At 42.4% G+C, this 24,349-nt stretch overlaps 1 protein-coding gene across 1 annotated transcript; it reads right to left on the bottom strand.

Annotated features, from left to right (window-relative positions):
• Positions 1 to 564: 564 nt before the first annotated feature.
• On the bottom strand, positions 565 to 23,842 carry LOC307130429 (ectonucleoside triphosphate diphosphohydrolase 8-like; the record flags this gene model as incomplete). The annotated part of the gene is made up of 10 exons (XM_079823394.1): positions 565 to 753; positions 2,091 to 2,225; positions 2,357 to 2,467; positions 3,599 to 3,865; positions 6,930 to 7,160; positions 11,352 to 11,511; positions 11,578 to 11,728; positions 11,850 to 11,967; positions 12,307 to 12,426; positions 23,612 to 23,842. The coding sequence occupies 10 exons, from the start codon at positions 23,840 to 23,842 to the stop codon at positions 565 to 567; spliced, it is 1,713 nt and encodes a 570-aa protein (XP_079679520.1).
• Between the last annotated feature and the right edge of the window lie 507 nt (positions 23,843 to 24,349).

Below are 24,349 nucleotides of genomic sequence, written 5' to 3'. Positions count from 1 at the left end.
ACTAAAGACTAAAGTTACAAAGTCCATCTCACTACAGCGGCTCTACAATAACTTTATGAAGAGGCGAGAATAGTTTCTGTGCGCAAAAAAACCCTAAATAACGACTTATATAGAGATGACGATTTCAAAACACTACATCATGAAGCTTCGAAGCGTTATGAATCACTGTTCACTAAAACTATTCTCGCCGATTCATAGTCATTGTAGAGCCGCTTTAGCGAGATGGACTTTGTAACTTTAGTCTTTAGTGTCTTTTACGGAGGTCTTACGGGTGTCGAACAACATGAGGGTAAGTAATTAATGACAGAATTTTCATTTTTGGGTGAACTAACCCTTTAACATGTTTGCAAGTTAGCATTGTTATAGCTCGCTAAGTTTATACTAATGAAAATGTTCACATTGAGATTACATGGAATTTTTAAGTTAAATGTATGAATTAGTGTACTCAAACATTTCAAGTTAAGAAGAGTTAAAATGTATAAGTAGGAAATGCCAGTTCTGCTAACTTAAACTTTTAATTTCTTAACTTTAAAACTGATTTTTTTTTTTTGACGTTTTGCCAAATTATTTGGGTTTAAAGTGCAGGATGACTATGAGAAGTAGACTGAGGATGAAGGCAAGTACAATGAAGAAAATCAGAGCCGCCCATTGGCTGTGCGGCACTCCGGTCACCGCTCTGGGGTGTTCAGAGGGAATCATGTTGGTCAGGTTCAGCATGTAGCCCAATGTCCAGCCGATGTCTGTGTCTGCTATCTGGAACCATCATAACATCACGTGTGAATATAAATCCCCTGATACACTATATTGCCAAAAGTATTGGGCCGCCCAATCCATTCGGGACATTTCCTCACTACTAAATATTCCACGCTCAACTGTTAGTGGGATTATAACAAAGTGGAAGCCATTGGGAACAACAGCAACTCAGCCACAGAGTGGGGTCAGCGCATGCTGAGGGTCACAGAGCGGGGTCAGCTCATGCTGAGGGTCACAGAGCGGGGTCAGCTCATGCTGAGGGTCACAGAGCGGGGTCAGCTCATGCTGAGGGTCACAGAGCGGGGTCAGCGCATGCTGAGGGTCACAGAGGGGGGTCAGCGCATGCTGAGGGTCACAGAGCGGGGTCAGCGCATGCTGAGGGTCACAGAGCGGGGTCAGCGCATGCTGAGGGTCACAGAGCGGGGTCAGCGCATGCTGAGGGTCACAGAGCGGGGTCAGCGCATGCTGAGGGTCACAGAGCGGGGTCAGCGCATGCTGAGGGTCACAGAGCGGGGTCAGCGCATGCTGAGGGTCACAGAGCGGGGTCAGCGCATGCTGAGGGTCACAGAAGTGGGGGCAGCACATGCTGAGGGTCACAGAGCGGGGTCAGCTCATGCTGAGGGTCACAGAGCGGGGTCAGCGCATGCTGAGGGCCACAGAGCGGGGTCAGCGCATGCTGAGGGCCACAGAGCGGGGTCAGCGCATGCTGAGGGCCACAGAGCGGGGTCAGCGCATGCTGAGGGCCACAGAGCGGGGTCAGCACATGCTGAGGGCCACAGAGCGGGGTCAGCTCATGCTGAGGGTCACAGAGCGGGGTCAGCTCATGCTGAGGGCCACAGAGCGGGGTCAGCGCATGCTGAGGGTCACAGAGCGGGGTCAGCGCATGCTGAGGGTCACAGAGCGGGGTCAGCGCATGCTGAGGGTTACAGAGCGGGGTCAGCGCATGCTGAGGGTCACAGAGCGGGGTCAGCGCATGCTGAGGGTCACAGAGCGGGGTCAGCGCATGCTGAGGGTCACAGAAGTGGGGTCAGCACATGCTGAGGGTCACAGAAGTCGCCAACTTTCTGCAGAGTCAAGAGCTCCAGACCTCCAAACTTGAAGGCAGGCGTCACAACACTTTTGGCAATGTAGTGGTTAAGCCACATGTTATGACGTCAGTGTGATCTTGAGCAATGCAAAAAACCTCAATCTAAGGATCTATGAATCACTGAATATCAATATTCAGTTTGCTCTATTAGCATGAGATTGATGTGTATGTACAGTATGTATGGAAAGCATATATTCATGTTACTGATCAACTTCATTGCGATTCAGGAAGGCTAATAATTTACACTTACCTGTTTCTTAAAAGAGATTTGATCCCAGGTGTTATTAAACTTGTATCCCTTCAGGAGAATAGTCATAATATAATGCGCAGAAGCACAATAATCTTTCAGATATGTTTCAGTAATGGATGGATTTTCAGTAGTAAGCTGCAGAAAAGAATAACGATCATAACCATGATTTTAAAGATAAACGTTAGCATTGTCAAATATACTAGACATTTATATAATTGAAAGGATTTTTAGTAATTGACAATGTGTGTTTGTTTCTGTGGACTCACAGTGGTCCAGTTTTTGTTGCAGTGAGTCTGAATAGTGGAATGAACCCGTGTCAGTTGAGCTTTCGGGGCAAGACCAAGAAAGTCAAAGGTGTGGAAGTATGAGGAAAAAGCCTGAAATATACATCAAATGTAGCTTTTACGGTTATTTTAAGACAAGCAAAACAATGAAGTACAAGGGATAGAGGACAATTAACAGGGTTTCCGCTGGGTCTAAAAAAGTCTAGAATTTCAAAATCTAGGTCTTAAATCATTTTAAACAGCTGCCAGTTGCATAAACTTAGCCATTATGTTTAGACTGTGTCTTAAGAACTAGTTTGACACACTAGTAATTAGTCAAGAGGTAATCAGACTTACTTTTCTGATTCAAATTAGACCAATCTAACTTTTTATGTAACTGACTTTAAAAAGTTAAGAACAGTCTTGAAGAAAAAAATAGACGACTAACTTTTAAGACTAGTCTAAGCAGTTTATGCAACCGGCCCCTGGTCTTAATTTTCCTATGTCCATGTAACGCTAGCTCTAATGCTCATTGAAATGCTTCCGCAGCGCTCTGGAATGTTTTGTGGTGTTGTAGTTCTTTCTTTCGCTAGTCCAAATATAATTCGCTGTATTACGACTACAAATGAGACCAAGATGTAACTTATATTGCAGCCAATCAGTTTTCGTGTTATTGCCGCGAGTCTCTTTCGGATTGTACCACAGACGCATAAAATGGATTTTATTCTTCAGCTAATAGTCCTCAAGTTTTTCACATTTCCGCGATTATACAATGAAAAATCAACAATGCATTTTTTGAGGTCCTGCATAATTTGTAATTTCTCCGCAAAATAATGGCAAGAAACCAAGATTTATGCATTTGGCTTGTTCTATTGTCATGTGTGACTATTGTGCATCTAATATAATACATAATATAGTAAATGTGGTATCCTAATTATGCTAATTTCTGGAAATTACCACCACAAATTCAGGCATTTTGATCTCAAAAATCACCAAAAAATGCGAAATCCTGGTGGGATTGAGCTATGGGGAAGTGCAAGTTTATCGATTTGTTCAATTTGAATACATTAATTTACTTTGCAAGTAATTTTGTGACTGCATTTCCTTTAAATAGGTCTTAAATTTAATTCATAATGGTCTTTAAAAGGTCTTAAAAAGTCTTAAATTTGACCCTGAATTAAACTTGTGACTCGTAATGCGACTAGTAATCAATGAAGATGGGCTGATAAGGAAAGCAACACTCACAAAGAATTCTCCGTTGACCGGAGGCTGATAGACACCGTTGTAACCACAGTCTGGTGAGAAGGCACAGTCTGTGAGGTTAACAATGTTCTCGACTGAAGAAAGACAGAAGGATGAATTACCCGTTCCGGAGAAAGTGACTGTAGCATTGGGCTGAAAATTGATCGGTTTGTCCACACAAGGGGAGTTGTAAAGTTCAGCCAGAGTAACATTGAGTAAATATCCTTTGTGGTAGCATGGGTGACTGATGACAGGCGATGACCCAGCAGTCTGGATGGAGCAAAAACCCATAAAACACATTCAATGTGTCCATATATCTATTGTTATTGCTTTCTAAACCCCATAAGTTATGACAACATATGTTTACCATTGCTTTAACTCTTCATTTCATCTTTGTTCTAAGTGAGTCAGAGTCAATTTAATGTAATTTAAGTTGAAATGACTTACAGCTAAATAATCACCTAGCACTGAACAGTGTCTTTGAACCTTTTCAATCTGGGTTCAGAAGAGAGGGCATAGTACTGAAACCGCTCTAGTTAGGGTCGTAAATGATCTTTTTAAAGAAGGCTGGAGAATTGGTTGTGTCTTTCTGGAGCTGTACTCTGTTGGTTTCAGTCTTATTTAATGAATCGTGCCCAGTTTGTTAGCCTGGGTAACTATAAATCTGACACTGTGCCTGTTCGACAGGGAGTTCCTCAGGGCTCAGTATTGGGTCCAATTTTATTGAACATTTACATGCTTCCGCTTGGGCAGATCATCAGGAAATATGGTCTTGGGTATCACTGCTATGCGGATGATTATACGCAGATTTACATCAGCTCTAGTCCTGACAGGGGCGGACTGGCCATCTGGCATACCGAGCGTTTTCCCGGTGGGCCGCTGGACATTGTGGGCCGGCCCGTTACTACGTAAATAGGCTATATATGAAGAATAAATTATAGGAAAACTACGTAGCCTATATCCTTCCGTCAGCCCAGACGAATGGCCCGCGCAGCCCACTTGAGGCAAAACTCTAATCTATAGCCTGCTCAGTCCCAGTGTCTCAGTGGTGTAAATGTCAAAATGTTTGCGATACCCAATCAAATTGAAGGAGGTGGGATTTACTGTCCACAGCAGCGCGGGCGGCACTTGAATGCGAGCCGAGGTAAGAGCTGAATATGAGTCAATGGGCTACAGCAATATTTCCAGACTGTTAACAATTTAAAAAATGTTAAACGACGGACATTAATTTCCAGGGTTGTAAACTACTGCTGACCTTTGAGAATTAATCAGATTGTAATGCCTTTTACGTTATTCGTCACAGAATGCACAAAGAAACACAGGTGTCGCAGTTTTCAGCATATCAGAGGGAATAATGTTTGTCTTTCTGTTTCCAGGCTTTCTTCAGTAATTTCACAATCATTTTCAAATTATTCATGAATATATTATTATATTATTATAAATAAATTAGTCAGAAATATATTTCTGAAACGTAGTCTTAGCCTTCACATACATCATACTAGAACTGGTAACTTTCATATTCAAGTAGCCTATGGAAAGTGTCATATGAAAATAAATATATAAATTGCTAGTTAGTTCATATGCATTATTTTACACACTGGTAATCAAAAGTCTTTTAAAAATGTTTTTGAAAGAAGAAGGCTGAATTTATTTGATCAAAAATACAGTAAAACCACAAATATTAAGAAATATGAATACAATTTCCAATAGGCCTAGTTGTTTTCTTTGAGACTGTATTGTAAAATGTAATTTATTTCTGTAAAAGCTGACTTTTCAGCATCATTACTTCAGTAAGTGTCACATGATCCTTCAGAAATCATTTTAATATGCTGTATTTTTCATATAATTTTAAAACTCTTTTCCACTATTTGAGCTCTATTCCATAAAATTACAGATTACATACTATAAGCACTAGAAAGGCACCCTAAAACAGTCCACATTCTGCACTACATCCTAAGTCTTCTAGACAATAGCATTGTATATGGTCTGATTTGATGGTAGGTATTGAACTTAATGATATTAAACTACAGTGTTTGGAAAAGAGAAATCAAAATTTGTATATAAAAAAATGCTATCTGCCATGTGCACCAGGAAAGACAAATTATAACCTGAAGAAGTATGCCACTCATTCATTATGATAAGCATTTCAATAAAAGAATTAATATAATTCATATTTTTGTATAAATAGCTTCAGTGTTTAAAATTGCCCTGTGTATAATGAGCTGGTGGGTTAATGGTGAGGTGAGTCGAGGACCGGGTGTGATGGGCCGCTTTGTGCCAGAAAGTCCTGGGCCACTTTTTTGCCCCAGTCCACCCCTGAGTCCTGATGTCCATTGCTCATTAATAGCTTTGCTTAGTTGTCTTGCAGAGATCAGTGTCTGGATGCAGAATAACGGCTCCAGAACTGAATTGATGCAGATTGGTACAGTGAGGCCGAGCAGATCAGTTTGATGGTTGATTCCAGCACGGTAATCCCCACTTCACAGGTGCGTAATCTTGATGCACAGTTAACATTTGAAGCACACATAAAACACATCTTTCCACCTGAGAAACATAGCTCGACTTAGACCTTTTCTCTCTTTTGCAGACACAGGAAAGCTTATACATGCCTTCATTACAGCTAGGTTAGATTACTGTAATGCCTTGTTCTCTGGCCTTCCAGCTAAATCACTGAGCAAGCTTCAGTATATACAAAATCCTGCTGCTCGTGTGCGGACACATTACACCGGTTCTTTCACAACTGCAATGGCTTCCCATAAATGCGAGAATTGATTTTAAAATTCTTATTTTAACATACAAGGCACTTCATGGGACTGCACCTGAGTATCTCTGTGATCTCATCAGCCCTTATACTCCATCACGCTCTCTTCGCTCTGCTAACTCTCTTTCACTTCACCAGCCTTCATGTAAGATCAAAAGCATAGGGGAAAGAGCCTTTTCATACAAAGCCCCCAAGCTATGGGATGTGCTTCCTATGCCCATCAGAAATGCACCAACGTTGGGTCATTTTAAAAAGACTGACCACTGCAGACCGGGAACACCCCACAAGAGCTGCAGTTCTGGAGATGCTCTGACCCAGTCCTCTAGCCGTCACAATCTGGCCCTTGTCAAACTCGCTCAAATCCTTACGCTTGCCCATTTTTCCTGCTTCTAACACATCAACTCTGAGGACAACATGTTCACTTGCTGCCTAATATATCCCACACACTAACATGGATCATCAGTGTTACTCACTTCACCTGGTCATAATGTTATGCCTGATTGGTGTACAGTAAAGGTGATATCCTAAAACTGCCTACATACTGATATGTAATTGAACCCTTTAAAAACCAACCTTGTGAAGGTAGGCCTGAAGTTTCTTCAAAGCCTGGTCCATGCCGTAGCACAAGTAGCTGTGTGTGTACAGCTCATACTCGTACCCATAGAGCCGGAAATTCAAAGCTGATCTGGGGTCTTGCACTGGGTCTTTTGGGGTGAATGAAATTTGTGTTGACGCGCCACCGAGATCTAGAGCTCCAACAATCCTTCCTGCTTTAGGGCGGCTCCAAAAGCCCTCAAAAGTGTGCTGCAAGGAAAAAATAAAAGAGTGAAAGAGAGTTAGTTAAGAGAGTGTAGATGTACAAGAAGAAAACACCTTTTGTGATGTTTCAGCTCAAGATATTTTTTTATAGCATGTTAAAATGGTCTCTTTTTGGGGGTGAGCAAAAACGCGCCGTTTTTGTGTGTGTCCCTTTACATGCAAATTAGCTGCTGCTCCCGACCCCTTTCTAAAAGAAGGCGGAGCTTCAAGAGCTCGTGTTAGTAGTCCACACACACACACACACACACACACACACACACACACACACACACACACACACACACACACACACACACACTGAAAATGTCAGAAACTGCTCAGCCTTATGATCAAACCGGAGTCGGACAATGATGGAGAGACTCAAGAAGAAGAGACAACATGTAGAATGAGACAGAATGCTTCTGAAGGGATAGTTGATTTATGGAGCTGATGCGGATTCATGTTTTCATGGATGAATAACTTAAATTCTGCTCTGTGTCCCATATCATATAATTAGAATATCATCAAAAAGTTAATTTATTTCACTAATTCCATTCAAAAAGTGAAACTTGTATATTATATTCATTCATTACACACAGACTGATATATTTCAAATGTTTATTTCTTTTAATTTTGATGATTATAACGGACAACTAAGGAAAATCCCAAATTCAGTATCTCAGAAAATTTGAATATTGTGAAAAGGTTGAATATTGAAGACACCTGGTGCCACACTCTAATTAGCTGATGACCTCAAAACACCTGCAAAGGCCTTTAAATGGTCTCTCAGTCTAGTTCTGTAGGAGACACAATCATGGGGAAGACTGCTGACCTGACAGCTGACCAGAAGACGACCTTTGACCCCTTGCACAAGGAGGGCAAGACACAAAAGGTCATTGCAAAAGAGGCTGGCTGTTCTCAGAGCTCTGTGTCCAAGCACATTAATAGAGAGGCAAAGGGAAGGAAAAGATGAGCTAGAAAAAAGTGTAGAAGCAATAGGGATAACCGCACCCTGGAGAGGATTGTGAAACAAAACCCATTCAGAAATGTGGAGGAGATTCTCAAAGAGTGGACTGGAGCTGGAGTCAGTGCTTCAAGAACCACTACACACAGACGTATGACAGACATGGGTTTCAGCTGTCGCACTCTTGACCAACAGACAGCGTCAGAAGCGTCTCACCTGGGCTAAAGACAGACAGGACTGGAGCTGCTGAGTGGTCCAAAGTTATGTTCTCTGATGAAATGAATCCGGGTCCCAGAGTCTGGAGGAAGAGAGGAGAGGCACACAATCCACGTTGCTTGAGGTCCAGTGTAAAGTTTCCACAGTCAGTGATGGTTTGGGGTGCCATGTCATGCGCTGGTGTTGGTCCACTGTGTTTTCTGAGGTCCAACTTTATGGAGATGCAGATTTCATTTTCTAATAGGACCTGCACACAGTGCCAAAGCAACCAGTACCTGGTTTAAGGACCATGGTATCCCTGTTCTTAATTGGCCAGCAAACTCGCCTGACCTTAACCCCATAGAAAATCTGAAGAGGAAGATGTGATATGCCAGACCCAACAATGCAGAAGATCTGAAGACCACTATCAGAGCAACCTGAGCTCTCATAACACCTGAGCAGAGCCACAGACTGATCTCCTCATGCCACATCGCTGCAGTAATTCAGGCAAAAGGAGCCACAACTAAGTATTGAGTGCTGGACATGCTCATACCTTTCATGCTCATACTTTTCAGTTGGCCAAGGTTTCTAAAAATCCTTTCTTTGTATTGGTCTTAAAGGTCCCATGGCATGAAATTTTCATTTTATGAGGTTTTTCAACATTAATATGAGTTCCCCTAGCCTGAATATTGTCCCCAAGTGGATAGAAATGTTGATCGGTGTAAACCCGAGTTCTGGTTGTCTCTCTCTGCCTTTGAGAAAATGACAGGCCAGACGAGCCAATCCTGAAGTCTCCTGGTTTGACGTCCAAGCAGGAACGGTTTCCTCCCTTTCCTCCGCCCAGAGAATCTGGCACGCCCATGCAAACGCTCAGATCATTCCTTGTGAACGAGTGAACGCTGGCAGTTTCTCAGTGTTTGGATGTACAAATGAAAACAGAAGTCTTTTTTCAGTTCCTTCTGATCTGTGATCAGTGATTTCTGATGTGTAGCTAATTATTTATTATTCGTGCACACACTGCGGCTTCTCTCTCTCCAGACAGAACGGTGTTTTCGTGTTTTCTATCTTGTGAGTCAGTGTTTTGTACGTCCTCGTCGCGTCTATCGGTTCTAAAATGTGCATACAGTCATGAGTTTCTGCTCAACATCGGCAGAGCCACATCTTTAGAGATAAACCTCACACACGCCGAAGCTCGGGCTGCACTGGCCGTTGGCCTTCATCATCCCCGACCCCCAGTACTGCATCTGGCCCACAGCGGAGGCACCAAACGCGGCGTGAGATTAAGCAGACGGGGGTAAGTGTGAGCATATCCGGGCTAGCCAGCCTAGCCCCACAATAAACTGGATTACATTCGATTACTGCTGTTGTGTCTTTGTTTGCGCTGTGTACTCAACGCGCGTCACTGACGCTTTTATTTTATTTTAAAAATAATGCTATTATCAACACTTACTTTTAACTCGTTCATCTCGACAGCTGTAATGGTACTTTGCATGTGTTACAAAGTTGGTAATAATGATGAAGACGGACTCGGTGTGACTGGGACTCGTGTTTATTCAGAACTCTCAGATACAAACACAATAAACTCGCGCTGACTGACAGTGCTCTCATAACTCAGTAGTTACTATAAATAACTTTGTTAGCTCCGTCTCTGGTACGTTAGTGATGTCCGGTTCGCGAACTATCTTTCTTTTGAACCTGTTCTTTTTAGTGAACCGAACCAGTTCACCAAATCGGACTGAATCGTTCTAAACGGTTCGCGTCTCCAGTCAGCGCTGATCCATAATTTACTAAAGTTACTAACTTTCTGACATGAGTGACAGTCCCTCCGACTAGAAATAGACTAATAACCTGAAGTATATGCTGTAACTAAAACAGTTCAGACATGCTGAGAACTGATGTGAAGTGAACTCAGGTCCATCCGTCTCTCTGGCAGCAGCTTGTGCGTCGTAGACCTCGTTAAACCACGCCCCCTCCGCTCATTTAAAATACAAAGATGTCAGCCAATCACAACAGTGGGTGTTTTCACTGAAGTCTCACAGCAGACACGCCTCTTGAAGCAGGGCCTTCAGCCACAGGGCAAACAGCAGTATTGAAAAAATGCCTTTTATTTCTAAATTATGACATTTTATGATGTAAAAGTCATACTAACAATATAAGTACAGCTCAGGAAACATTATAAAATAATAGAAAAATGCCATGCCATGGGACCTTTAAAGTAATATTCTAATTTTCTGAGATACTGAATTTGGGATTTTCCTTAGTTGTCAGTTATAATCATCAAAATTAAAAGAAATAAACATTTGAAATATATCAGTCTGTGTGTAATGAATGAATATAATATACAAGTTTAACTTTTTGAAAGGAATTAGTGAAATAAATAAACTTTTTGATGATATTCTAATTATATGACCAGCAACTGTATTATAGGACTGCGACTGCAACACATCGTCAGTTGAACGTCCTTTGGTACATGGTTTTCAGAAATGGTTATGGTAGGTTTAGGGGTAGGTGTCGGATTAGCGGCTCGAAATATCGTTTTAATGCTATATTGTTACTAAAATTGTCATCATCATACGGATTTTTGTCCATAATTTTTTGTTTTGATATTTTGGATAAAAAGTTTGGGATGGGCTTTAGGGATTTTACATTTATCTATACAATGGTAAAAGGGAAAGTATACCTTATATATCTATGATAAATATATAAATATGATAATACTACGTGAATATAAATATGTGAATATTGTACATTTCAGCACCTATCCAAACAAACAAAAATTTGTGTTTATTGTCTTTGAAAGTTACGCATTAATAAGTATTAACAATGAGACCAGGCTGAAAAATCATTATGTCTAGGGAAATCCCATAAAGTGTGTGTGTGTGTGTGTGTGTGTGTGTGTGTGTGTGTGTGTGTGTGTGTGTGTGTGTGTGTGTGTGTGTGTGTGTGTGTGTGTGTGTGTGTGTGTGTGTGTGTGTGTGTGTGTGTGTGTGTGTGTGTGTGTGTGTGTGTGTGTGTGTGTGTGTGTGTGTGTGTGTGACCTTGATAAAGCTCTCCGAGAGGTAGTTGATGGTGATCCAGCCCAAAGCTCCCTCTTCCAAGCCACTGATTATTCTGACCCCTCGGAAATCAAAGGGATAACTTTGGATGGTTTTGCCGACTTCTTCGAGGATGCTGTCTGCTAGACTTTGGTTCTGTAATCTGTGAAACCAGTAACACTGATCATTTATGCAAATATAGACAAATATTTTTAAGAATTTCCCTCACCTAAGAAGCCGCATGCCAGCGGTAGCTCCGAGGTAAACCGGCGTGTCCTTCCACTGGCCTTCTGGTATTCTGGCCTTGGCAACATCCAAGCATCTCTTCAGACTCTCTCCAGCCTGCGGGGGGTTCTTGTCATAGCTCGATATGCCACCACCTATTGAAAAAGACGAAACAAACAGACCTGATCTTACTATTGAAACCATTTACAGTTACTTACAGCTTCAATTTGCCTTGAAACTTTTAGCATTTGATCCCTGCAAAATGTTGAAACTCACCCTCCACAGCACAGCGCTCATTCTGCCAGACTATTCCAGTGTCGTTCAGTTTGTTCCCCAGCCACTGGTACAGGAAGAGAGCCGTGTGACTGGAGCCGGCGTCCAGCACGATCCCATACTGAGGAAACCAGACAAACAGCTCCAGACATTCAGACTAAACTTGGTTTATTGGCTGCAATTACTTTCACACACAAACACACTCACTAACTCACACTCACTCACTCACACGCACACACACACACACAAAATGAAAATCGGGTTGATGTCAGAACCCATCGTCAGATTGACGTCAACATCCAACGTTGGACGGACGTTGCATTTTGGTTGAACATGAAAATCATATTGACTGTTGAATCTGAGGTCATATTTACCACTGCTGGGCTAGTGTTGACTTATTCCCCTCAGAATGGCATAAATGAACACAAATCTATAAAGCACATCGTAGCATAGTTTGTACCTGTGTGGAGTATGGCTGATACAAAGTCTGATGATTAGCAAGAGAGAGAATCAAAGCGATGATGGTTGTACAAGCTATGACTGCTGCTGCCACTTTTATCTTAATTCCCATATCGGCAATCTGTCCAGAAACAAAACAAAAAAGCAAGGGACCCACTTTATATTAGGTGGCCTTAACTACTATGTACTAACATTTTAATTAATCATTTGATACAATGCACTTATTGTGTACATACACGTTTTTACATTGTACTTACATTTTTAAAAATACCTGCATGTAATTACATCTGTAATTAATTTCTGTAGTTACATTTGTAATTACACAGTTGACACTTCCCTTACACCTAACCCTACCCTTAAACTTACCAACACCCCCACACCTGTCCCTAACCCTACCCTTAAACTTACCCACACCACCACACCTGTCCCTAACTCTACCCTTAAACTTACCAACACCCCCACACCTGTCCCTAACTCTACCCTTAAACTTACCCACACCAACACACCTGTCCCTAACTCTACCCTTAAACTTACCCACACCAACACACCTGTCCCTAACCCTACCCTTAAACTTACCCAGACCACCACACCTGTCCCTAATCCAACCCTTAAACTAACCCACACCACCACACCTGTCCCTAACCCTACCCTTAAACTTACCCACACCACCACATCTGTCCCTAACTCTACCCTTAAACTAACCCATACCACCACACCTGTCCCTAACTCTACCCTTAAACTTACCCACACCAACACACCTGTCCCTAACCCTACCCTTAAACTTACCCACACCAACACACCTGTCCCTAACCCTACCCTTAAACTAACCCATACCACCACATCTGTCCCTAACTCTACCCTTAAACTAACCCATACCACCACACCTGTCCCTAACTCTACCCTTAAACTTACCCACACCAACACACCTGTCCCTAACCCTACCCTTAAACTAACCCATACCACCACACCTGTCCCTAACTCTACCCTTAAACTTACCCACACCACCACACCTGTCCCTAACTCTACCCTTAAACTTACCCATACCACCACACCTGTCCCTAACCCTACCCTTAAACTTACCCACACCACCACACCTGTCCCTAACCCTACCCTTAAACTTACCGACACCACCACACCTGTCCCTAACCCTACCCTTAAACTTACCCACACCACCACACCTGTCCCTAACCCTACCCTTAAACTCACCCATACCACCACACCTGTCCCTAACCCTACCCTTAAACTTACCGACACCACCACACCTGTCCCTAACCCTACCCTTAAACTCACCCATACCACCACATCTGTCCCTAACCCTACCCTTAAACTTACCAACACCACCATACCTGTCCCTAACCCTACCCTTAAACTTACCCACACCACCACACCTGTCCCTGTCCCTAACCCTACCCTTAAACTTACCCACACCACCACACCTGTCCCTAACTCTACCCTTAAACTCACCCACACCACCACACCTGTCCCTGTCCCTAACTCTACCCTTAAACTTACCCACACCACCACACCTGTCCCTAACTCTACCCTTAAACTGACCCACACCACCACACCTGTCCCTAACTCTACCCTTAAACTTACCCACACCACCACACCTGTGCCTAACCCTACCCTTAAACTTACCCACACCACCACACCTGTCCCTAACTCTACCCTTAAACTTACCCACACCACCACACCTGTCCCTAACCCTACCCTTAAACTTACCCACACCACCACACCTGTCCATAACCTTACCCTTAAACTTACCCACACCACCACACCTGTCCCTAACCTTACCCTTAAACTTACCCACACCACCACACCTGTCCCTAACTCTACCCTTAAACTTACCCACACCACCACACCTGTCCCTAACTCTACCCTTAAACTTACCCACACCACCACACCTGTCCCTAACCCTACCCTTAAACTTACCCACACCACCACACCTGTCCCTAACCCTACCCTTAAACTTACCCACACCACCACACCTGTCCCTAACCCTACCCTTAAACTTACCCACACCACCACACCTGTCCCTAACTCTACCCTTAAACTTACCCACACCACCACACCTGTCCCTAACCCTACCCTTAAACTTACCCACACCACCACACCTGTCCCTAACCTTACCCTTAAACTTACCCACACCACCACACCTGTCCCTAACCTTACCCTTAAACTTACCCACACCACCACACCTGTCCCTAACTCTACCCTTAAACTTACCCACACCACCACACCTGTCCCTAACTCTACCCTTAAACTTACCCACACCACCACACCTGTCCCTAACCCTACCCTTAAACTTACCCACACCACCACACCTGTCCATAACCTTACCCTTAAACTTACCCACACCACCACACCTGTCCCTAACCTTACCCTTAAACTTACCCACACCACCACACCTGTCCCTAACTCTACCCTTAAACTTACCCACACCACCACACCTGTCCCTAACTCTACCCTTAAACTTACCCACACCACCACACCTGTCCCTAACTCTACCCTTAAACTTACCCACACCACCACACCTGTCCCTAACTCTACCCTTAAACTTACCCACACCACCACACCTGTCCCTAACCCTACCCTTAAACTTACCCACACCACCACACCTGTCCATAACCTTACCCTTAAACTTACCCACACCACCACACCTGTCCCTAACCTTACCCTTAAACTTACCCACACCACCACACCTGTCCCTAACCCTACCCTTAAACTTACCCACACCACCACACCTGTCCCTAACTCTACCCTTAAACTTACCCACACCACCACACCTGTCCCTAACCCTACCCTTAAACTTACCCACACCACCACACCTGTCCCTAACCCTACCCTTAAACTTACCCACACCACCACACCTGTCCCTAACCCTACCCTTAAACTTACCCACACCACCACACCTGTCCCTAACTCTACCCTTAAACTTACCCACACCACCACACCTGTCCCTAACCCTACCCTTAAACTTACCCACACCACCACACCTGTCCCTAACCTTACCCTTAAACTTACCCACACCACCACACCTGTCCCTAACCTTACCCTTAAACTTACCCACACCACCACACCTGTCCCTAACTCTACCCTTAAACTTACCCACACCACCACACCTGTCCCTAACTCTACCCTTAAACTCACCCATACCACCACACATGTCCCTAACCCTACCCTTAAACTTACCCACACCACCACACCTGTCCCTAACTCTACCCTTAAACTCACCCATACCACCACACCTGTCCCTAACCCTACCCTTAAACTAACCCATACCACCACACCTGTCCCTAACTCTACCCTTAAACTCACCCATACCACCACACATGTCCCTAACCCTACCCTTAAACTCACCCATACCACCACACCTGTCCCTAACCCTACCCTTAAACTCACCCATACCACCACACCTGTCCCTAACCCTACCCGTATCCCACCTCAATATCAGCAAAAGTGTTTTTCAATACAATATGAACACAGTAAGTACATTGTACTTATTTTTTGATGTAAGTACATAGTAGTTAAGGCCACCTAATATAAAGTGGGGCCAAAGCAAGTTCAGTAACCAGCGAATCCTGGTTAAGACACAATAATTGCTTAGAACTTTGTTTATACTTCACACATGCCCATTGAAGTCCACAAGTTGAAGAAAGTGAATGATTAGCCATTGGTCTTTGTTATTTTAAAGCTGATTGGCAGGTAGAGACATACAACGGTCACAGATCAGAGAGAAAGTATGTGTCTTACCCTCTTCCCTCTCCTTTACCTGTCCTGAGGAACTTTTTTTTATGAACACACACAGGAGACGTGTCCGTGTAATGAAGGCAGGTAACGTTAATACACCTTTACACCAGCCGGAGACTCTGGGAACTGAAGTGATACTCCTACTTCCCCATTATATTTGCATCTCATTACACACACACACAAGGCAAGGCAAGGTAAGGCAAGGTGAACTTTATTATACCACAAGGGGAAATTCATGTGGTCATTCATTACGCGCCCTTGTCACAACATATTCTCTAAAAAAACATAGACACCTTAATCAAACCAATAAACATAAATAAGATAAATATAACATTCAATAAACAGTTTTAAAGACGATAACTGGAATTGACAGTAACAATCAAACATCGCACATCTGACGTTAAAAAATACTAATATTATCATATAATTAAAAGTTAAATAGTTTGCGATGTACTTGATCATTATATAATCTGATCGCTGTAGGAACAAATTATTTATTGTACCTTCCTGTTCTAATTCTTTGTTGTAAAATTCTACCAGTTGACCTATTGCTTTTTCTGAATTTATGATAAAGAGGATACGTAGGGTGATTGAGAATTTGGTCAGTCTTCTTTAAGATTAGCTCATTGTACAGCTGAACGGCCGACACCTGGTCAAGTCCAATGATCTTACCGGCCATCTTAATCATGCGCTGCAGTCTCTTTTGGTTCTTAACATGCATGTTACCAAACATGCAGATAAGGCCAAAGGACAAGACACTCTGAAGGAGACTTTTATAAAACATTTCAAGAATGTGTTTATTCAATCTAAAAGGATGTAATTTCCTAAGGAAATGCATCCGCTGGTGCAATTTTTTAGTTTTGTTCAGTGCACATTCATTAATAGTTAATTTGGAATCAATTTCAACTCCCAAATATTTAAAGGTTGAGACCCTCTCTACTATTTCGCCATTGATCGTAGAGGGAGGAACTATCATTCTGTTTCTTCTGAAATCTATGACCATCTCTTTTGTTTTCTTCACATTGATTTCAAGAAAATTATCAGAACACTATTGTGTGAAGCCCTGCAACTCCTTCTCAAATCCACTCACAGACAAGATGTCAGATTTTAAAAAACCAACCAGTGCTGTTTCATCAGCATATTTAAAATACAACCCCAAATCAGAAAAAGTTGGGACAGTATGGAAAACGCAAAAAAAAAGAAGAAAGAAGTGATTTCTAAATTTACTTTGACTTGTATTTCATTGCAGACAATATGAGCAAAAAATGTTATGTTTTGTCTGGTCAACTTCATGTCATTTGTAAATATGCATCCTTTCCTGTCATTCAGACCTGCAACACATTTCAAAAAAAGTAAGTAAGTAAGTAAGTAAGTAAAATGTATTTATATAGCACTTATCACAGATAAAGATCACAAAGTGCTTTACAATGTAAATACAATTTAACACATCAGAACAAAAACAAAACAAAACCTGAAAGCCCGAGAATTAACTAAAAGCTTGTCTAAATAAAAGTGTCTTCAGCTGCTTTTTAAATGAGTCAACAGATTCTGCCACACGCAGAGCGGGGGGGAGCGCGTTCCATAATTTAGGGGCAGCTGCTTGAAAGGACAGGTCTCCCCGTGTTTTAAGACGGGTTTTGGGGACACTCAGGAGATTTTGACCAGACGAATGAAGAGTACGAGAGGAAGCGTATGGTGACAGCAAGTCTGTGATATATTGGGGGGTCTGACCTTGTAGTGCTCTAAAAGTTAGAACTAAGATTTTATAATCAATTCTGTATTTGACAGGCAGCCAATGTAATGTAAATAAGATTGGAGTAATGTGTGCCCTTCTGTTGGTTCCTGTTAGAAGCCTGGCTGCAGCGTTTTGTACAATTTGGAGACGACTCAGTGAGGATTTGTTAAAACAAGTAAAAAGAGAATTACAGTAGTCTAAAGTTGGGACAGTAAAGCATTTACCACTTTGTAATGTTGCAATTCCTTTTCACAACACTTAAAAGACGTTTAGGGACTGAAGACATCAAGTTTAAGGCGCTGAAGCTTGCCTACAGAGCCACCACGCGCTCAGCTCCTGCATACTTTGACTCGATTCTACAAATCCACACCCCCACCAGAAGCCTTCGTTCAGCCAAGGAGCGAAGGCTTGTGGTACCATCACAGAGAGGCAAAAAATCCCTTTCCAGAACATTTTCATTCAACGTTCCCAGCTGGTGGAACGATCTGCACACCGCCATCCGAAACGCTGATTCGTTGACAACATTCAAAAGTCAACTAAAAACTCATCTCTTCCATGAGCACTTAAAAAAAAAATCTTTCCTTTCCTCTTTCTCCTCCTTTTTCCCTCCCTACTCTAGCCTGTGCTACACTGAGAAATGTACACGGTCTCAGTATTTCAGGCACTTGTTGCGCTCACTCGACTCTTCACGACCAATCGCTTATTGTACCCTCAAGTTGTAAGTCGCTTTGGATAAAAGCGTCTGCTAAATGCATAAATGTAAGTGATGAAGTGTTTCAGGTGTAATTTTGTCCCATTCTTCCTGCAAACAAGTCTTAAAGGTCCCATGGCATGGCATTTTTCTATTATTTTATAGTGTTTCCTGAGGTGTACTTATATTGTTAGTATGATTTTTACATCATAAAATGTCATAATTTAGAAATAAAAGGCATTTTTTCTATACTGCTGTTTGCCCTGTGGCTGACTGCCCTGCTTCAAGAGGCGTGTCTGCTGTGAGACTTCAGCAAAAACGCCCACTGTTGTGATTGGCTGACATCTTTGCATTTTAAATGAGCGGAGGGGGCGTGGTTTAACGAGGCACGAGCAGGCACGAGTCTGCCAGAGACAGATAGACCTGTGTTCACTTCACATCAGTTCTCTCAGCATGTCTCAGTTCAGGGTGAACTGTTGTAGTTACTAGAATATACTTCAGGTTATTAGTTTATTTCTAGTCAGAGGGGCTGTCACTCATGTCAGAAAGTTAGTAAATTATGGATCAGCGCTGACTCGAGACGCGAACCGTTTAGAACGATTCAGTCCGATTTGGTGACTGGTTCGGTTCACTAAAAAGAACCGATTCAAAAGAATGATTCGTTCGCGAACAGGACATCACGGAGACGGAGCGATTGCTAACAAAGTTATTTATAGTAACTACTGAGTTATGAGAGCGCTGTCTGTCAGCGCGAGTTTATTGTGTTTGTATCTGAGAGTTCTGAATAAACACGAGTCCCAGTCACACCGAGTCCTCTTCATCATTATTCTACCAACTTTGTAACACATGCAATGTACCATTACAGCGAGATGAACGAGTTAGTAAGTTTGATTAAAGCATTATTTCTAGATATGTTCCAATCATATGAATAGCGTCAGTGATGCGCATTGAGTAACTTACACAGCGCAAACAAAGACACAACAGCAGTAATCGAATGTAATCCAGTTTATTGTGGGGAAAGCTGGCTAGCCTAGCCCAGATACCCTCACGCTTACCCCCCTTCTGCTTAATCTCACGCCGCGTTTGGCTCCTCCGCTGTGGGCCAGATGCAGTACTGGGGGTCGGGGATGTTGAAGGCCGAGCTTCGGCGTGTGTGAGGTTTATCTCTAAAGATGTTACTGCTGATGTTAAACAGAAAAGACTGTATGCACATTTTAGAACAGATAGACGCGACGAGGACGTACAAAACACTGACTCACAAGATAGAAAACACGAAAACACCGTTCTGTCGGGAGAGAGAGAAGCCGCAGCGTGTGCACGAATAATAAATAATTAGCTACACATCAGAAATCAATGATCACAGATCAGAAGGAACTGAAGAAAGACTTCTGTTTTCATTTGTACATCCAAACACTGAGAAACTGCCAGTGTTCACTCGTTCACAAGTAACGTTAATGATCTCTCGAGCGTTTGCATGGGCGTGCCAGATTCTCTGGGTGGAGGAAAGGGAGTAAACCATTCCTGCTTGGACGTCAAACCAGGAGGCTTCAGGATTGGCTCGTCTGGCCTGTCATTTTCTCAAAGGCAGAGAGAGACAGCCAGAACTCGGGTTTACACCGATCAACATTTCTATACACTTGGGGACAATATTCAGGCTAGGGGAACTCATATTAATGTTGAAATACCTCATAAAATGAAAATTTCATGCCATGGGACCTTTAAGGTGGGCAACAGTACGGGGTCTTCCACACATTCTCTATTGGAGACAGGTCGGGACTGAGGCAGGCCAGTCAAGTACCCGAACCCTCTTCCTCCACAGCCAGGACTGCAGAATGTTTGCAGAATGTGGTTTTGCATTGTCTTGTTGAAATATGCATGGACGTCCCTGGAAAAGATGTCTTCTTGAAGGCAGCATATTATGCTCCAAAATCTCTATGTACTTTTCAGCATTAATGGAGCCTTCACAGAAGTGCAAGTTACCTTTGCCAAGGGCACTGACACAACCCCATACCATGACAGACCCTGGCTTCTGGACTTGTTGCTGGTAACAGTCTGGATGATCCTTTTCTTCTTTGGTCCGGAGCACACACCGTCCATTCCTCCCAAAAAATACCTGAAATACTGCTTCATCTGAGCACAGTACACGTTTCCACTGTGTGATGGTCCATCCCAGATGCCTCCGAGCCCAGAGAAGTCGACGGCGCTTCTGGACACTGTTAACATAGGGCTTCCTTTTGGTACAGTACAGTTTTAACTGGCATTTGTGGATGTAACTACGTATTGTGGTACTTGACAAAGGTTTGCCAAAGTAGTCCTGAGCCCATGTGGTGATATGGCTTCTAGATGAATGGCGATTCTTGATGCAGTGCCGCCTGAGGGATCGGAGATCACGGTTGTTCAGCTTAGGCTTGCGCCCTTGTCCTTTACGCACTGAAATTCCTCCAGATTCCTTGAATCTTTTAATTATGTCATGCACTGTTGAATGTGAAATATCCAAATCTCTTCCTATCTTTCTTTGAGGAACATTGTTTTTAAACATTTCAATAATTTTCTCACGTATTTGTTGGCAAACTAGCGATCCTCTGCCCATCTTTGCTCCTAAAGGATTAGACTTTCTTGGATGCTGCTTTTGTACCAAATCTTAATTACAATCACCTGTTGACATCACCTGTTTCAAATCACATCATTATTTAACCATTTTACCTCATTACTAGCCCTAAATTGCTCCTGTCCCAACTTTTTTTGAAATGTGTTGCAGGTCTGAATGACAGGAAAGGATGCATATTTACAAATGACATGAAGTTGACCAGACAAAACATGAAATATTTTGTGTTCATATTGTCTGCAATGAAATACAAGTCAAAGTAAATTTAGAAATCACTTCTTTTTTTTAAATTTGCGTTTTCCATACTGTAAAGTCCACCCACTGGCTCAATGACGAAATCCAGCAGCTGGGTGAAGGACTTCTGCACGTATGTCTTTTCTGGCACTTCTGTAAAAATCACTTTAAGATATTAAAATGTGAAGATCCAACTTTATTATCTAACTCCATGAATGATTTAATCTGACTCCAATTATATACGTGATTTCCTCAAATTAGTTATATTTGCTGATCATATGATTAATTTTTGATCTAATTTAGATCGTTGATTATCTTTGTATCTTCCTAGTTTTCATATTCGTTCATCGAGAGACCCAATATCGCAGAGAGACAGACGCGTCCGGTTTCGCGCGCTCACGAACACAAAATGATTACTTCTGTAATTAGTCAGAGGGTGCAGAGTGAATATTTTACCTTTAAGTGGTTGCACATGCTCACTCAACAAAAAGTGTAATTTTAGTAATATTCACGGACTACAACTTGCCAACCCAGCGATAGTCAGGAATCGGAATATCGCGCACGCTACGGCCCATGCTTCAGTCGTGGCGTCATCGGTGTGATCTATCATAACCCTAGATTTTGCGGTAATAAAGGAGTATACATTGATCCATACTAGAATAATGATTTCGGAACCATACAAGAAAAATCAAGATGAAAGTTTTATTTTAACCAGGCAAAAATTTCAAATTAAGGAATTAAACATAATCCATCATACACAACTTGATCAGCATATAATAGAAAACCCAATTATAAAATAATATAAAAATAGTTGCATACCTGGCAATAGAGACACACAGCAACAGTGTGGGAAGTTCTGGTTACAGATGCTTCCCTGAGTGGTTTGCCAATTCCCCTTAAATACTCACCCAGAACAAAAGAACAATAAACATTCAGCACCCAAATATTTATGAAGCTTTTGGGTTGAACTTTTCTCGTGCCCAAATGGTCACACCTATCTGAAGGGGATGACAGCAAATGTTTATCAAAAGATCTCTATGAGCATCTCCCACACCCGGAGAACAAGCATTGTTTTCTTTATTCGGACCTGTTCTACTGATGTGGGACTGAAACCTCGTTACCACTCGCATCAAAAGTATTTATATTGACCATGAAAGAGTCTGCAGTATCTGTGATATTTGCATGATTGTGTGAGCCCTGAGAAAGGGAGGGTGAAAAGGGTCAGGACTCAGCAGGGAGGGGAGATAAGGTTGAAACAGGTGGGTCCTGTTTTCTCTTGTAGATCTCCTCTTCAGATGAGTGAAGTTTTATTGTCTTATGGCACCTTAGATCTCTTGAGTTCATTCTCAGGTGAAATCCATTCTTACAATACTGTCCCAACTTTTTCTGATTTGGGGTTGTAAGTGTGGGCTGGGGTTAGGTTTAGGGATTATCAATTGGGGATTTACTCCCAAATGCATACATTTTCTCACCATCAGGTGTGGTTGGATCGTATTAAAAGCGCTGCTGATGTCAACAAACACAATCTTGACCAGGCTCTCAGCATGTTCAAGGTGCTCATGAGTGCTGTTAATCAAGGATATTAGCGCATCCTCAACACCTCTCTCTGCGCGATAAGCAAATAGATTTGAGTCTAAAAGAGGTGAAACCTCACGGAGAAGTTGTTTTAAAATAATCTTTTCGAAACATTTCATAACTGCAGAGGTAAGGGCAACAGGGCGCAGATCATTAAATTTCTTAGGTCTATTGTTTTTAGGCACAGGCACTATGAGGGATTGTTTCCATAGACTAGGAATGACACCTGTATCTATTGACATCTGAAACAACATATGGAAAGGCTGTGCCAGCTGATCAGCACACACCTTTATTGTCCTGCAGCTGATACCATCCGGTCCACAAGCTTTACGGGAACTTACACGTCTAAAACAAGATTTGACCTCATCCAAAGAGATGTCAATATCCATACCCTTCATATCTCTCACTGCTATGATGGCTTCATTCTGTTCTGCTTTAAAATCATGTGTGTCAAATCGATTGATTTGCCATAATAAGATAATTCTCTGCTGCCATAGTGTGCTTCTTGGGCTTGTGTCCCGTGATAGATTGAACTCCCTGCCAAGCTCTCCTGACATCAGTTGTGAAAATGTTTTCTAGCTTATGTTTATATGCTAATTTACAGTCTTTGATCTTACTTTTTCTTCTCTACTTCCTCCTGAATTAAACAATCGCTTTTTCTCATTAAGGAGTTGTTTTAACTCTGGAGTGACCCAGGGCTTATTATTAGGAAATACCTTAATAGTCTTTTGGGGGATGATTATATCCTCACAAAACTGTACATAACCCGAGATAGCGAACGCTACATCATTGACGTTATCAGTGCCGTCAGTCACTACATTCCAGTCCGTGCACTCCAGGCAATCCTGAAGTGCCTCAGTCGCCGAAGCAGTCCAGCGTTTGACCTCCAACTTTTTTGCTTTCTCGCACCGTAGTTGGGACACATAGTTAGGCATCAGTTTAATCATATTATGGTCCGAGTTCCATAGACCGGGCAAAGCCTTAGAGTAAAAGGCGTCTTGGATGTTTCCATAACAATGGTCGAGGCAAGCTTTATTGCGCGTTGAACAAGTGACATATTGTTGATATGTAGGTAAATGTTCTTTTAGACTGCATAAGTTAAAATCACCCAACACAAAATTAGCTGCGTCGGGGGCCTCTTCCTCTGCTTTTGTTACAAGATCATGAATCATGGTGGCAGCAGCCAGAGTGTCAATATACATAACACAGTCTGATTTGGTGTATTTCCCTAGGCAAATGGTAAGGAATTAGGCAAACGACCAAACAAGAGGTGAAACGGGGAGAAACTAGTCACTTCACTTTTTGTGCAATTGTAAGCATAGATCAACTTGTTCAATGAATCTTTCCAATTTGATTTTTGTTTTTCAGTGAGAGTTTTCAACATTTGCAACAATGTCTGATCAAATCTCTCAACTTGCCCATTTCCTTGGGGGTGGTAGGGAGTAGTTCTCGAT

This window comes from Gobio gobio (assembly GCF_949357685.1).
Source record: "Gobio gobio genome assembly, chromosome: 8".
NCBI lineage: Eukaryota > Metazoa > Chordata > Actinopteri > Cypriniformes > Gobionidae > Gobio > Gobio gobio.
Note: the sequence above shows the minus strand (reverse complement) of the source record. Positions and strands in the feature narration are given on the sequence as shown.